Source organism: Oreochromis aureus, linkage group 16, assembly GCF_013358895.1.
Source record: "Oreochromis aureus strain Israel breed Guangdong linkage group 16, ZZ_aureus, whole genome shotgun sequence".
Taxonomy (NCBI): Eukaryota; Metazoa; Chordata; class Actinopteri; order Cichliformes; family Cichlidae; genus Oreochromis; species Oreochromis aureus.
Genome location: NC_052957.1, coordinates 16,816,273 through 16,833,715, shown reverse-complemented (window position 1 = coordinate 16,833,715; position 17,443 = coordinate 16,816,273). Strand labels below are relative to the sequence as shown.

The window sequence follows — 17,443 nt, the reverse complement described above, 5'->3', positions numbered from 1 at the left end:
TAAGTGTTTGTGATTTTAGGTTTTCTCTGTCAAGCTGGCTACATGCAGTGAAACGAGTGGCTGGTATTTAACCGTATTCAGGGTTGTGAGCTTGTTACAGCAGATTATGCATTATGGCATTTTTAACACATGCTGTTTTATTGCACAGCAGCAGCCCAGCTATAGGATGATCATGGTACATAGATTTTCTTGCATTAGGATTTTAATGCCTTTGTTTTTGATGGTGTATCTTTAAGTACATTTTACATTTCTATGCACTCCTTCTAGTGAGCCTCTTCATTATTGCAGTCTGTCTGCTTCTTTGTATGTGCCTTTTTATGGGTGTTGTCCACTTGCACAGGAGCAACCTTTAACTTTTTCCCAGCGACGGTTTAATGTAATCCTCTTTTTTTTCCATCTATCACAAAATTATTTAAGTCAACATGAGGCTAAATCCAGCATAATGTCTATGAAAAGCAGCTGGAGTTAGCGCAGCACTTGGTATAATCCATATCTGTGTACGCAAACATACGCCAGTGGCCCACTTATAACTTAAATGACTAGTTTAGTTAACCTTACTGTTTAAGCGTAACATATTGTTATGACAGCAATAGAGCACTGCATAATTTCTATGGCATTAGCATCAGTCATCGGGCCGCCTGCTATAAATACACCTGACAGCACAACTGTTTCAGAAGTGTTCGTTGCAGGATAGCGCGCAGGACTCCAGAGGTGAGGTACTTTGATATTGCAGCTCATGAAATATTTGCTGACTTCTATCACCTATGGGACTACTGTTCTGATGGAGCCAATGATATGTGCCCCTATTAGTCTCTAAGGATTTTTCCTAGCCCACTTTCACCCGATCTGTGCCAATTAAGTAGCAGAATTATGTATATTAGTTGAAGTCACTTGTACTTCCATGCAAAGGGGTGCATATAGGGAAGGATGACAGAGGGATACTGTTGAATAATTAGAGTGAATTTTCACAGCCCTGGAAACTCAATCATATGCTGCCATATGCTAACTATTTTTAACCTATTCTTTCCTCCTCCCCTACCCTCTTTCTTTCATATATGCTGCTGCAGAAATGAAGAACAAACTTAACTCTCTGCTGTTACTTTGCCAAAAGTAATTGTTCAAAAGGACTTTATGAAAACAAAGGGCGAAAACAGTCACTTTGAAAAAAGCCACTTTCTAGTTGAAGGCATAACAGGTGCTTTCTTAAAATAAACTTGTTTTAATCTTTTTTCTCTTCTCATGCCTAATTTTCATTTCCCTTCATCGATGATAAACAAGTAAATGGATCCCAAAAGTTACGCATGAAAAAACCGTAATTGAGCTCCTCAGAGTTTCTCTAAACTCATTAAGTCATGCTTGACTTGCCATCCATACAATGCTCACAGCAATAGCTCCTCAGTCTTCTTTATGTTGCCGAGTGGTTTGTGGAAATATGGAGTGTCACAAGCAGACCTCTCCTCCTCACAGACACTTCCCACAGTCATCAGCATTCTAATGACTCACCACTGCCGTCCCAGGGTGTTTATTTTTAGAGATAGAGAGATTGATGAGATGCTCATATCATCCTTAACCACCAACTAATTAACTAATTAGGACATTCAAATGAAGACTTGCTCTGGATAATGCAGCGTGGCTTTGGCATGGGCAAACAGCACTTGATTCTAACTGCTTGACTCAGCTGAGGAGGGGTTCAGCGTCGTGGTTCACGTTTGCCTCGTTGGTGCCAAATAGTTCAGCCGCGTTATTGATGTAGGCGGGTATCGATGAGACAAAATGATGCCGTATCGGGTGACCAAAGCGGCAGCCGTGATACCGACGTTATCAACAGAGCATCTTTTATATTCATGTATTCATGCACTAATCAGAGCATGTGTTCCTCCTTACAGTTTCTCACGCAGGTGTTCATGAAGAGGGCTGTGTGTTGATCAATGAGGTGTCATCCAAACCCGACCAAACCGATGCACCACTTTCACTGTCTGAGGCGTACTCTTATTTGTCCAAGATTTCCAATGATTTTCAATCAGGCTCCACTTAGGCTGACTTTGAACTTTGAACTCTTGCTTGCTCAGGACTCTGAAGCTTACCGAGGCAAATATCTCACTGTCTGTATTATAATGAGTTTTTTACCATTGACTCGTTCACCCTTTCGCCTTGTTCTCACCACGTTTAGATCCTCTGTGGTCAGATCTCTATCATTATCCATCTATTCACACTGATTGCTCGCCTGCCAGGTGTAATGTGTCAGCATTTTGTGGACTTTAATTGGAAGAAGATATAGATGATGGCTTATAGCTGTTGTAAGTCAGCTCCTTGAAAAGGCTAACATGTAGTGGAGCCATGAGACATCTGATCAGCCCTGTAGTCTCCTGATTATGATTGATATGATGCACCCCATTCTCAGCTCACTTTAAAAAAAGAAACAGAAAAAGCTTTTGACACCAGCGTTTGAGGGTGTAATCCCACACGTCTCCATTTTAAAGGTTAATAATCCTTTTAATTAAAGGATAAGCCTGGTATTGAACACAAAATGTAATCACCAAAGGATTACAGAGAGAGATGAATATAGCCGTAGCAATTAGTCCAATAATTAAGGCTTTAGTGCCGGACAGAGACGAGAGAGTGCTGGTGATGTGTCATAAAATTCATAGAGTTGTTAGGGCGCTGTGAATGCGTTTGGTTGCAGCTTTACAGCAGCACGCCTGCATGTGCACTCGGGGTGGTGGTGAAACATGGCGTCCCAGTGGATGGAGCTGCAACAGCTGTTCTTGCCTGAGCCTGGTGTTTCGCACAATATGATCGCTCCATCAGCGAGCCCGCTCTCCTAACTGCCGCATCTGCATTCATCAAACACACTTATCAATAAAGAGGACCGTGCAACAATAAATGATCTCTGAGAGGAAACAAAGTAGCCGGGGTGGAAAAAAATGTCAGGCGCTCACTTTAATCACTGATGTTGTTAATCAATAAAGCAGCTTCATATCTTTTAATTAAAGTTTTATTCCCAGCAAATGTTTGCCGACTCTGCCCGCATGTCTTTTGGGGGTTTTTTTTCTCCTTCATTAATGGAACCAGTTGGGACTGGAGAATGGAGGTGGCAGCTGCTGATGACCAGTCACGATGGGGCACTTGTGTTTGTAATTGCATTTTGTCACCTACAGAGGGTGTTAAGAATCCTTGTTAAAAGCTGGGGGAAAATCTCACAGTAACAATTATTGTAGAGCAAATTACCAGGTAGGCAATATCTAAGCTGTCAGGAAAGGTTAGGAGAAATGAGAGGAAGAAGATGGACTATTCAGACATTCATCATGGCCATAGTTGCCACTTCCAAATTGAAAATTGGACGGAATGCATCCTCCATTTTCTCAAAATCTGAATGAGTTAGTTCTGATTATTGCTGTGATTGACAGAAAGGCCTGGATAAATAAATAGGATGGTAATTCATTTCTGTGCTTGTGTCTTAGATCCTTTCCCAGACATCACCTCTCACTGTTTTGGCATTTACATTAATGATTCAGCCAGGATCAGACAGCCCACACGGACATGTATGTGAGCAGGAACATGATAGATGCACATGAACATGTATTAATGGATCTAATCTGGCCTTGGATGGTTTGGGGAGGATTTCTTCATTGGCACTAGCTGCACTGGTACCATTGCACGGTGTTGCCATGTGAGATTTCCCCTCTACCATCTGTCTCTTTCAACTCTGTATATTACATTTACACCACATGCTTGGAAATGTAGCTTCCCGGTTTTAATGGGAATGTGAGGGAACCGTAAAATAAATATTCTCCTTCCTCTGGCACGCAGGGTGTTGCCGGAGCCAAGAGCATCGTCTGTGTTCATTTGCAACAGCACTGTCCTTTGAATTCTATTTATGGTGAGCTATAAATTGAATTATTGAAAAGCTATTGTTTGTTGCATGAAATCAGCGAAGCAGTAAAGGGGTTAAAGTCAAAGAGTTATAAAAACAATAAGCAAGGGCATGAAAAAAATCTACTCCAATCAGGACCGGGTCAATATTTAGACCCCCACCATATCACAGGATTTAATAGGACATGCTCCATGTGTATTTATAGATTGCAGACATCTGCTGAAAATGGGAAAAGGTTTAGGCAGTATTGATTCAGATTTTTTGTGTTGTTTTATTCAGTAGCACATACAGTAGGTAGCTAAGTTTTGGGGAGGGGTACGTTTTGGGACATGATCTAGTTTGGTGGAAAAAGTAGGCCTGACTTAGAGGAAAAACTTTGAAAAAAAGAAATCCTGTGGGTACCGAAGACAGGCTGAGTTTTACCTGCTGTACGTCAGCCTGAAGTTTAAGATCATTTTTTTATTCATGTAGTTTAGGTGCACAGTATTGTGGTACTGCACTGAATCAGCTGTCTGTTTGATCTGTAACTGATCTAATAATCAAGAAAATCAATCATTCACAGGTTTGCAAATGTGAGGATTTCTTTGTGCTTTTTATCTGAGTATTTCCAGCTTGAGGACTGTTATTGAGATGCAACAGGAACATGTAAAGATGCTGATTTTAGGCTTTTTGTACCATCATCTGAAATTTTATGATCCAGACAGTTAATTGATTTATCCAGAAAATAATCAGCAGCAGATTAACTAATAAATAAAGACCTCTCAAGCGCCATATTCCTGCTAAAATGATCTCGTAAAGACCTCCTCTTTCAGCTCTTAGCCATTTGCAAGCTGTGGCCATTGTTGATTCAAGGTGAGACCTGATATTATTGCCTTATAGGCTTGTGTTTTTATTGTTGTTATTTTCAAGAATGGGCCCATTTTGTCATTTAATTGAGGCTCATGGGCTCGGCTGCGAAACGGCGCACAGGGGAATAAGACGTCAAGCGGCTGAATTTCCACAGCCATTAACTGTTCCACACTCAATTAGAATGCATAGGATCCTGACATTTCATAACTTATGGGTCTCCAGGCTGATATAACCCCCCGCTATAAAAGAAGCAACATTGTGAAGACACCGAGCCAGATACTTACATCCTCTCTGAGGTTTTAACCAATTGCTTTGTGAATTTTTGCAGTGTAAAAAAAAATCATGGCTGGTTAAGAGCAATGCATGATGTGATTTTAAAAAAAAAAAGCCTTCCAGGGGCTCCGTGTTGCAGCTGCTGTTTCTGTGTAGGTGTGGCGTAGAAATATCGTGCTGTTTCGCTCAGAAGAAGCCAGAGACTGCTGTTTATATGCTACATCATCTCAAACTATCAATTAGATCCAGTTTCATGGCAACATTCCCCTCTTTCCTTATCTATTAAATCACACTGCATACCAGAAATAACAAGAACGGAGGATACACGTATGACACTGTTGTAATGCAGCATAAATATGAAATATGAACGGCAGCAAATTGAGCCACTTAATAAAAACTAGGATTTGTTATGCTGCTGTGAGCCATCTCGGGGAAGGTGATCCTGACAATCAGAATTATGATGAAAGAAATGTAGTTTGATTGCTGTTTAATTTTCTTTGGTGATCTCTCGCCGCCGCTATAGCTCAGGTTGAAAACAGACAGGTTCTATTTGCCAGGTAATTAATAACAGTCCGCTGAGGCAAGATTCAGCTATTATTTCTAATATGGTGTGTGATTGTAAAAAGTACCTTTTCCAACGGTACGATTGCATTCATTTATATCTTGTTATATTGTAAATGCTTTTCCAGAGCTCTAATTTATACAAAGTGAAGGCAAATTTTCAGCAGAACCATCAGTAATCGAATTTAAAGGGAGGCTGCAGCTATCTGAAGGGTTACCAATTAATTCAAATTGATTGCCTGTAATAATTTAGTATATTACAGAGCAGCATTAAGCTTTCATTACATGGGCCGTGACTGTTCCTCCTTTGAGTTTTTCAACTTATTTTTCATCAAACAGGTCTGACCCTTAATAACTCAAATCATGAATACCTTTATGTAATGTAGAGGTGATGAGTTTTAAGAGAGTTACTGCGAACATAAAGTACTGAGCATAGAGAGGACGAGAGCAGAGAAATTGAAGCCAGAGGTTGGGCAATAGATCACACTTTCTTTGGGCTCTCCGTTGGTGGCAAACCAATAAAGTTAAAATAGGTGAGGCCCTCTGCCATGAACAACAAAGCACCATCAGCAGTGCCTCCAAGACGGAGCCTTCTATAGGTCACCGCTGCTGCGACTCTCGACAAAATGACAGATTAACGACAACAGGTTGAGCCCCGTACTTTCGGCCGCCCACAATCTCAATTATGCCTGTCTTAATGTACACTGAACAGCCACAATCGCAGGGCCATGGACAGGGTAAACACACTTGCAGGAAGCAGACTAGTGACAGGATAATAAAGTGCCATGATTGATTCAGCTTGCTGTGTGCCACATCGGTTTATTGTGTGGGAGGAGTGGTACCAGATTGTGTAGGGTTCTGTGATGAGCTATCTGTTGTCTGGGGCTTCGAGCTGTGATTCTATGTAAATGTAAAGATCAGGCTCCTTATAGCTGCTGTGTAGTGTTTTGTATTGTTTTGAACTAGTCTTTAAATAGCTGTTGTATATTATCAGTGTTTATGGTAATAGTCAGATCTAGTATTGGAAAATTAGAAAGAGCCAAAAACTAGTGAATTATAATAAAAAAGCTAAAATTCATAAATGCACTTCCACCAATGTATTAAGATATTTTACTTAATCATGTTTAGGCTACCCCCCTCCTTTTTTTTAGAACTCCATAATCACTTTTCATAGTGCAACAATGTAACATGTTTTCAAAAGGGCTTTTAAAAATCTGTTACCTGGTTAATATGTGGCCAGGAGCAACTGTTTGGTTGTGCACGTACACTGGAAAGAGAGTTAATGCATATTAATGGGGCCTATAAAAGCAACTAATTGAGCATTCCGGATCTTGCTGAGTTGGGCATCTGTGAGTGACATTGTGCAGCTCCAGGACCTACACCAGACTGCCCTTTATTAGCTCTCTGAACTGGGATGTAGGTCAGGCCATTAAAAGCAGGAAGGGCTCTTTCAGTAAATATTGCTGTGACAGCCTCATACTTGACACCCCAGTATGTGAGCAGTGTGCGGGCGGCGTTCGCAGCAGCCGCACGGTAAATGCCTCTAAGTAAGGAGACGTTGTCGAATGAATTGCCGCACCAAAAAGTTAATCCTAGTTTAAAGCAATTTAATTGAGCACAATAAAAAGCAGCCATATGCCTCCCATAAAAATCAACAGCGTTCCGTGTGAGTGCTAAGTAAACACGCCTGGAATTTCAGCTTATGCCTAACATATTATAAGTCTCATATCCACTAATTTTGCTGATGATTGAAACAAAACTCCCATCCACTTATTGTTTAGTCATTTGGAGGTGATATTCACATTAGTTAAAGGGCTGCTTGTCAGTTGCATATCATAAACCCATCATTATTTTAAAATAGAGACTTGTTTTGTTCGTGAGGAGAACAAAGCTTTGTCAAAGCATCGCCACACTCAGGTAAAGACACATTTAGCAGTTAAATGCACTTTAAATCAACACCCAGCCATTAAATTTCAGAGTGATGACTGAAATAAACTGAGCTAGACAGAACACTACACTAAATCACCGTCTAAAACTATAAGTAGTAGGGCAGTAATATCTCAATAGGGGGCAGCACACTGTCATTACAGATTGGCCTTTAAATCATATTTAATTGCTCTTTTGTGTAGTAGACTGAAACTGCAGTTTTCCTCGAGCTTGAAATACACCTTTCTTATAATCTACTATACAGTGTGCACCATATACTGTCTGTCTATCAAATCCATTCTCCATATGCCGTCCTTAACAACCTTCTGTCTGCTCACGTGCATATCTGTGTTGGTTGTTGTAATAAAAACAGACGGCAGCACATCCAGTCATGGACCACACTGTGAGGTCAAGCAGATTCCTCCAACGCCATCGCCTTCGTTTCTTTTCCTGTCATCAGCTTTGGCTGGTTTTTACTAAAGTGTCATAAGCCATTTGATTGTAAATCTTAGTGACCTTGAAGTCACTACAGAAAGCAGAGATCCGTAAACCAATCATCGCACGGCTGCCCCTGTCAGCCACGCTCCTGTTCACACAGTCGCTGACTGAATTTCCTGATGTTAAACAGAGAGAGGAAAGGGGATTAAAGCTCAGTTCAAGCTGGTGTTTTGTGAAAAACAAAATGTCAGTTTTTAAACTTTATTTAAAATCCAGCCAATATTGGCCAATAGAGTACTTCTGCTAAGGAATAATTTAATAAAATCACCCTGTTCAGTTGAATGCTCGTAAGCACAGGGCATGCAGTGGATATGGGGGTGTTACAGACTTAGCTAAAAAGTCAGGATGAAGACTAATGATACTGCAGCCTTCAGCATTTCCCAGACCACTTCCAACTGCTCTGCTCAGCAGCAGCACAAACATGAGTGTTATTATGGATTCGCAGAAAAATTGATTTCTGTGAATGTCCTTTAAATCTTTCCGAGATAAAGAATGCTTGCTTCATTTCTGTGGGATGATTTTCAGCTGTATCAGGAAACTGCCTGCATACTCCAGCTCTGGATTATTGGAGCCGCTGCTTGAAGGCTGTCTGTACTCTCGCTGAAGACGATTCTCAGAATCTTTCCACGCGAGTTAAGAACTGCCAGTTTCTTAAAAATTTTCACAAACTGCGGCTCTGCAGAGCTATGACCTGGATTCAGTCGCCACCTGATTTCACACCTGTTCTCCAGTTTGCTTAGGGACTAAAACTGCAAGTGTTATGATAGCGTATGATCATCAGTGCAGTAATTACCAAGTGTGCCACCCACGAGAAATGGAGCAGTCACATTTTTTAGCTTTGCTGGGCTTGGAAATTTTTTCTCGTGAACATATAATGATTAATAAACTGAGACCACTTTTTCTGCTACATATTGGCTCTTAGCATTCGAAAGTGTGAAAGTAGTTTGATAATTATAGACCAAACTGCATGAATACATTTAGCCAGAATAGTTTCTTTCACCCAGGATTTGTTCATTTGTGAAGCAAAACTACAACCACCAGAGCTACCTAATTTTGTGTTAGTACTAGAAAAAAACTGAAGTTATAGGTACTTATTTCTTTATGGACTTTGTGTTTATATTTCTTTTAATTTGAATAATATTTTAGCAAAAGTGATCGGTTTATGTGCCTAAATTGTTTTGTTGCTACATCAGCTCTTATTTGTTCTGTTCTGATTCTCGGGACAAGCATTTGTATGATGTTGTGAGAGTGCAGTAGGGATGGGAATTGATAAGAATTTAGTGATTCCGATTCAATTAACGATATCACTTGTCGATTCTCTTATATATTGTTATTGGGTCCTCATTGGCTTCATTTTGAGAGTCACCACCATTGCTAAGCAGCATTAAAGAAATTATATTCATGCAAATTAAATGCATGCTGGGGGTGAAATGTTTCTGCATATTTGTTGAGGTTTTTCCCCTCTTTGTTATGTTGGAGTGTTGTAGTCGTTATTCAAAAAGTCATTGTTACACAGAACACTTTTCTTAAAAGCAAAGCAATGAAAAAGCAATTTGTTATAGTACTCGTTACATTACTTTAATGTTACTCTGTAAAATGTTCTGAAACACAGTCATAATCATAGTCACCATTTAACAATATAAACTTGAGGCTAGAACCCCACACCAACACAAATCCCTAATGGGGACACACTTATCTAAGATCTTTCTCTTAGTAGAAGACAAAGCTGACCACACAAAGCAAAGATGAAAACCAGCACAAAAACGCAATTGCCATAGTAATTCTGCTTTAGAAATGTGAACAGGTAGAAAGGAATGCTGCAGCCTGACTGCTCATCTGCTTGTTACCTGTTGAAGTTAAGGCTCTGGCTGCTGGAGTCGGCATTCACTCAGCTTTTCTGGGTTCTTGGCTAGCTTACCGTTAGCATGCTGCCTTGGCAGATGCTTGTAAAGAACCGAAGTTTTGTTAGCACCATAATGCAGTTGTTTCTGTCCTTGATGCAGTTTTCCACTTCCATTTATCTCGTCCTTTTGTGCAATAAAATAAATGTCCATATCCACGCTCTAGACTCCATCACTATTTTCCTCCTCTGACACGCAAACTGTAATCAGCTGATTGTAGTGCAAGTGCAAGAAATGATTAGCGGGATCGATAGGTAGGCAGACTAATGATTCCAAGGAATTGGACTACTAGGAACCGGTTTTCTACAAGAACCAGTTCTTGATTCCCATCCCTAGAGCGTAGGCTATGTTGGTTGTGGCTTTTACACATATAAACACACAGAGATAAGAAGGAATCAGCCATAGGAGAGATTTTTAGATAAAAGTCAACCAATGGGAAAGTCTATGGATGTACAGAGATGACCATTTAGCAACAGCATACAGAGAACAGTGACGTACACGATTTCCACAGCTAGCAATAAAACGTGAAGCACAATGACAGACAGCATCCAACCTTTTTAAGTACTGGCCAGGTGCATTCATAAAAAGCAGATCAGCGTAATCCAATACAGGATAGAAAAATTGAGAGGTGCATAACTGCACATGTACAGTTGCGCCATGCAACAGGGGTGCACGGTGAGCATAAAAACACGGCTGGATCTGTCACCCACTTTGCAACCCACCGAGCCCCCCAACTCCTCCTTTCATGCTGTATTTGATTTCATTAAAACCTGTCCTGTTCAGTACTCGAGAACCGTGCTGCTATTAATTGGCACACAAAGAATAAAACAGGCTTATCAGACTGATGTGTTGATAAACACATAGGACTTTTATACTTGGTTCACTTTAATTTACATTTTTCCTACACAAACAAATAAAAATACAGAATGAATTATTCTCAGATAGCTAACTGGTACAATCACAGTCTCAGCATAAAAACCAAAAACATTGAGAAATGTACTATTAATTTTTCAAAGTTAAAGAAGAGGTCTGCAGATTGCTTGTTTTAACCCACTTGCAGTTTAAACCCCATATATATTTGCAAGCTGAAAGCAGAAATAATGTAAGTAATAAGTTAAGAAAATCTTTATTAGATTGAACATGCGTTTATGTGATCTAAACCACTCAACAAGTGTTCCCATCTACAATTTACTGCTTTTTTCTCTCCACAGACAGATTTTAAAAGGTTTACATATGAGTAACCAGGAGCACAACACAAGTGAACTGTAGCCCTGCAGGCTGTGTTTCCCTGTTCTTGACAAAGAAAGGAGCCTCAGTAGTTTCGTGCAGGATCCAGCGATAGAGATTAGCATGGAGCCATCAGCAGCGCTGCAGTCCCTCCCTACCTTGCTTCTGCTGTCAGACCGCCTCCTCCCTGCTTGTCAGAAGCTCCGACGAGGAGCTGTAAAAACCTTTTCCCCTCTCCTTAACAACTGCAAAACAACACGCACACACCCCGGCTGAGGTGCCTGCTTTTCTGAGGCCTCTGACAGGACGTGCTGCAGGCACAAATTGTAATTCATAAAGGTTAAGGGGGTCAATGCCTTTTATTACCAGTCTGAGTGCATCCAGCTTGATGGGGCGGGCATGCAAATGGAATGTCTCAGAGTGTTCTATGCAAGAACTCAGACAGCGAGTGCGTGCGTGCCTCTGAATGGGAGGAAGTAAAAGGTGGGTAAAGGGTGTCGGGGGGAGGGGGGTGAGATCGGCTGCTCTCTCCACCCTCCACAGCCATGTAGGACCACACAGCCGCTGCCCGGTTAATTAGACAGTATGACATTGACCTCAGGTAGTTAACGGCCACTTTGATGTGCACCGTCTTGCAATTAATATATTGTAAATCTTCGTGTTTTATCATACGGTTAGCTCTGACCTATAAGTTGCTGCGCAGCACTTGGACATAAAGTGCGTTCTGTCATTCTACATTGTGCATTAACACAATTCGGTTTCAACGGGGGTAAATTGAATGTGTCAGGTGGTAATTTCGCCAAGAAAGCTCTCTATTTCTCTTTTCCGCAAGAGCTCTAGTCCAAACCAGATACAGAATCAGAAAAATATATAAAAAGTATTTTACCCACAGGAGTGTTGCTATATCACAATTAATGACTAATTCACTAGGAAATTTATAACAGTGTCACTGTGGAATAGGTTGGTGTCTCTCCTCTTTTGTGCTGTTACCATGACCCCAGCAACAAAGGCTCTGATCACATCAGACCCTATTGCTCCCTCTGCTGGACCTCAATGAGAAGGACCTTGTTCTTCGTTATAAAATCTGTACATGTTTCAGGCTGTACTCACCATACAATAGTTCAATAACAAGATAACACATTTATAATATGAGATATTGCCAATCAGTGTGCAGGTTGGAGACAGCGGCAATGAGAAAAAGACAGAAGGGCAAGTTGGAGGTGGCAGAGTTAAAGATATTAGCATTTACACTAGGATTGACCAACATGGAAAAGATTAGAAATGAGTATATCAGAGGAAAAGCTCAGGTTGAGCAGTTATGAGACAAAGTTAGAGAGGAGAGGGGGAAATGGTTCGGACATGTGCAGAGGAGGGATAGTGGATACTTTTTACAAAGGATGTTGAAGATGAACCTGCTAGGCAGGAGAACAAGAGGAAGACTACAGAGAAGGTTTAGAGATGTAATGAAGGAGGACATGCAGAAGGAGATTGGTGTGACAGATGGATGATGCTAGGGATAGAGTGAAATGTAGCAGATCCACTGTGGCGACATAGATGCTTGGCTCTGGTCTGTAATGCAAGCATCCAAAACACCTTTCAATTCTCCAATGTAAAGTTCAAAACAAACATGAGTCACTGATTCTGATCAAATACAAAGGAATAAAGCAGGGCTAAATAGAACAGAATAGAACATTTAAGAACAGAATATCATTAAAAAGAAGTGCATACAATAGTATAGAACAGAACAAAATAAAACTGAATGGATTAGAATATACAGGAGTACAATGGTAGATCTAAAGGGAATAGTATATAACAGAATAAAATGAATTATACCAGAACAGAGTCAACACAGTACAATAGAATGGAACAGCATGCAGCTGTTATGTGCTTTCTCGATGCATAAAATCTGTCACTGTCTTCCTCTGTGTTTCTGGTACATATATGATCTACTGACTGATCCCACTCAGTGGTTATGAGGTCAGAAATCTGTGGCTTCATGTTCATTGTAAAACTGAAAAGATCATATCTGAGGAGCCAGTGGGAGTTCCTCCCTTTAAGCCAGCTTGCAGCAAAGGCATGCTCCCCATGCTCATTACCTTTCCATCACAGACCAGCTGCTGTGGAGTCATTCATCACGATTACAAATCTGCTCAGTGCTGGTAGCCTGCAGCTCCAACATCAGCCTGTGAGGAGCATAGATAGGCCCTAGTCATCAGTCCCCCTGGACAGAGTGTTAAATTCACACCACAACAGGTGATAGAGGTGGACAGCAGCGGGCAGGTTTTGTTATGAGAGAAAAACTAATGCTGAAATGTGGGGTTGAATTCTACCTCTACCTGAAAAATGGTCTCACAGTGTTGGCCGTGCTAAATTTAAATATATTACATGAGAGAAAGAGAAACTAATGATGTATCTGCGCTTAAAAAAAATCACTCATTTTCACAGCTGGACTGAGGATGTGTGTGGCTACACATAAATATTTAAAAGTGGATAGATTGATGTTAAGTATCCCTACTCAAACACTTAGCATTGCCACTTAATTATTTGAGTTAATTAGTTAATTACATGATTTTGTTTAGTTCAGTAATGAAATACATCCTTCTTTTGTCGCTACATCCATGAAGTAATGTCATAAACCTGTTTAAAAAATATAGAAAATGATCAAATAATGCTTCAGACTCAGTGATTGGTGATAGGAAAGAATTGGAAAAGCAGGTAAATGTAACTGGCTTTCTTTTTACTTAAAAAGAAAATTTAAAAAAAACTTTAAAAAAATCAGATTTCTTAACATTGAATGTAGTAGAACTGGCCATTTCCAATAGTATAAAACATTTTTAAATGTCCCTCTGAACTTTTTTCTCATTTTGATAAAGATTCCCTTCCGGCTGATTTTCAATAAAGTTTCATTGAAACGACCTTCCCAATCACCATCCGGGCCTCTTACAAACACCCCATCGCGCATGCGTACTCTTCCACTGTGGTTCGACCTCTGCAGTCGGTAAGTGTGTAATGGCAGTTTGAATGAGAAGCGTATCTTTATAAATCCCTTTTCATCCTCTCTTTAAGCTTCGCATTGCAGTGCACAAGTGAGGATAGCATACAGAACGGATGTGAATGCACTTATGAATGCTGTCATTTTCTCTGCTGGGCATTTTTACACCCGTTTGACCTTAATTCTGTCCAATCTTCCCTCCATAGAGAGACCCGGGCTTCAACCAGATTTGACCGAACCGGTTAAAACTACCTAAAGTAGAAAATGTACGCCTGCGCTAAGTTCGTCTCCACGCCGGCTGTGGTGAGTTTTCTCCTCGTCTGTGTTTCTTTGAGTCGGACTTCTCTTAATGTCGCTAATAAAGCCGGTGGGCCTCTGGTTGAACTTGACTGCAGCTTTCCTGCAAGGGTATCAGACTAGGCCGGGAGTTTAGCCGGCTAATGCTAAACCAGTAATTCACAATCCCTTTTTAATGGCAGCAGAATGGGTGCAATGTTAATGAAATTTACGCATGCGATTTTTTTAATTGTTAATAATGCATCTATAATCCTGCGTTAGCCTTTAGCACATAGCTCCCATTATGGCCGCTAGCTAAGGTCATTTAGGCCTTCTGTTAGCAGAACAAGGCGCAGACAGAGTGCACAAGACCCCGCACTTTGCAAACAATACAGAAATGGTTACATTTTCCGTTTGGGCTGCCAGCTTGCACGTACATATATCCTGGAATGTCTTTATCCAAGGTCATGATACTGGTTTTGGAGGCTAACCAGTTTGAATGACAGCACAAATGGGTGTTAGCTAACTTGCATTGGATTTTTATTGTAATATGCCAACATAATTGCTCAACAGTAAACTTTTAACGCTACTTGCAGTCATCACTGAATGCCACAGGTCACACAGTGCAATGAAAAACACTGAGACATTCAAGGTGTCATCCACCTTCACACATGCCCACAAATGGGGAATAGTTGCCACTGTTAAAGCACATGTGTTGTGTGTTACTGAGCATACAGTCATGTAAATTGTTTATCTAGACTCATTATTCATGTTTTTGGTCTTGTTGTTGCAGGTCCGTGCTGGTTCCCGGGTTCTTTACCGACCTCTGTCTGCCTCTGTGCTGTCCAGGCCTGATGTCAAATCAGAGGTAAGAAGAAATGCAGGCTTTCTGCAACTTCTTCAGCCCTTCTTAACAGTGCAGTGTTGGAAATTATTACCTAAATTACCACTGTCAATTTTATAGAGCACATTTCATAATACGTAAACTCAGTGTGCTTACCATATAAGATAAAGACGAGCTATGCAAATCTGCAGTCTCTGAAAGCAATAAAAGCAACAAAGCAAAGTTTTAAAAGAAATAAAATACAAGTTAAAACAAACATGCAATAAATAGTACAACCTTTATGTGCGCATTTCTGCTCTGTAGTTTATCTTTAAGTTTAAAACTTGTAGGTAAATTGGCAAATTTTTTGATTAATGGTGTGACAGAACTGGTTGAAATTTCCCTAAATTTCGCACTATGCCTCCTATATTACTCCTGTCATCTGCTGCCACACTGTTTTAAATGTCAGCTGATGTTTACATTGAGGCGGGCAACGAAAGGACAGTGTTTACAGTGCCTCTTCTCTTGTTACAGAGCAGCGTTGCTCTGCTGCCCCAGAGCCCCCTGAGCCAGGCTACACTGAGAGGCTTCCAGACCAGCGCTATCAGCAGGGACATTGACACTGCCGCCAAGTTCATTGGTGCCGGAGCCGCCACAGTCGGAGTAGCTGGATCTGGTGCTGGAATTGGGACAGTGTTTGGTAGTCTCATCATTGGCTATGCTAGGTTTGTTTTAATTTCAGTGTCTTTATTCTTCACTATGACGCTAATTGATTCCTTGTGTGTTCTGTAAATGTGCTGATGGCTTCTTTTCTTCCTTTCTTTGCAGGAACCCATCTCTGAAGCAGCAGCTGTTTTCATACGCTATCCTGGGATTCGCCCTGTCTGAAGCCATGGGACTGTTCTGTTTGATGGTGGCTTTCCTTATCCTGTTCGCTATGTAAAACTCTGCTGTCAGACAAAATTTTCATTACAGATGTGACTACATATTTTATTGTGGCTACCAAAATTGTTCCGTGTTGGTGTCATGGGAAATGTACATTTTCAGGTCTTTTAGACACTGTCAAAAAAGCCAAGACATGTATTGTACAAATGTAAGAAATTACGTGATTAAAATACATGTGTTTGACTATTTAACAATGGCAGTAACTTTTATGTCTGGATTATAAATGGTAACACAACAGAAAGCACTTGGCCTTCATGAATGTCATCTTTTCTGTGAAGCAGGTGCTTAGGCTTGCCATTACTCAGCCTTGTTTTCATAGACCATAACATGCAAGCTTTTTGGGGTCCACCTTAATGACTTTTTGGTTCAGCTGCACTTAAGTAATATTGTATTCAGGCAGCAAGTGAGTGCTTGCTTTTGTAAATGCCACTGAATAAATCTAGCTGATTTTAATTGAGCTAAGTAATGGGTTTTGAATTTTTTGACTCGTGATGAAAGCCCCGGTTTCAAAAGCTGACAGATTGTAGTCATTACACCTTTATTGTTGGCTGCTTTCACTGGCTGAACTTAAATTTGAAGAGGTAAAATCAGTCTTCAAAAATGCCAGAGATGATAATCATTAAGTCACTTATCAAGCAGGAATGCTCAACATTCATTGTCAAGGATGATCTTTAAATATCTCAATTTAAGTTTTGGCTTACCCCAACTGTTGCTGTACAATCCTTTACTATGATAAGGTAATATTTGTCACTTGTCATGACAAAAAAAAAAAAATGCTACAACATAGATCCAAATGTATAAATATATATAAAATGGTGATATATATATATATATATACAATATAGTTCAAAATGGAGTGTATAATGTAAACTAGTGCAGTTAACTAGGGATGGTTTATGGTTTATATCCACCCTTTTTCTCACACATCCAAAACAGCTCATGGGGGACTGGAGCCTTTCACAGATTGCCTAAAATCATGTTAAAAAACTTGAAAGTCTTGAGCATCAGCAGTGACAAAAGGATTCTGGTCAGATAACATATATGATCTGTTACCTTTTTAACACTTAAAATCTTGGAAGCTTACAATATTAAACAATAATAAAGATAAAAATAATAATAATAAAAAAATGAATAAAGATTGTTTTATGTATAAAAAATAATAAAAGGGATGAAGCTGGAGCCTCCAGAAAACACTGAAAACTAAATCAGTAATTTTCTGAAAGGAGAAACATCCGAAATATGACTGTTGTTAGCAAGGATTTTTTATATGCCTTAAAACATTTCTGCTTCTCCTAATT

General features: G+C 40.1%; 1 protein-coding gene across 2 annotated transcripts; it reads left to right on the top strand.

Moving 5' to 3' along the window:
- The first annotated feature begins 13,982 nt into the window (after nucleotides 1-13,982).
- Nucleotides 13,983-16,602, top strand: atp5mc3a (ATP synthase membrane subunit c locus 3a). 2 transcript variants are annotated; one of them, XM_031743243.2, is made up of 5 exons: nucleotides 13,983-14,107; nucleotides 14,308-14,404; nucleotides 15,171-15,245; nucleotides 15,735-15,925; nucleotides 16,029-16,602. In XM_031743243.2, exons 2-5 carry the CDS (start codon nucleotides 14,366-14,368, stop codon nucleotides 16,141-16,143), a joined length of 420 nt encoding a protein of 139 aa, XP_031599103.1. In that variant the 5' UTR covers nucleotides 13,983-14,107; nucleotides 14,308-14,365; the 3' UTR covers nucleotides 16,144-16,602. The 2 variants fall into 2 exon arrangements, with proteins under 2 accessions (XP_031599103.1, XP_031599104.1); XM_031743244.2 differs by lacking the exon at nucleotides 13,983-14,107 and adding an exon at nucleotides 14,110-14,195.
- Nucleotides 16,603-17,443: the final 841 nt, after the last annotated feature.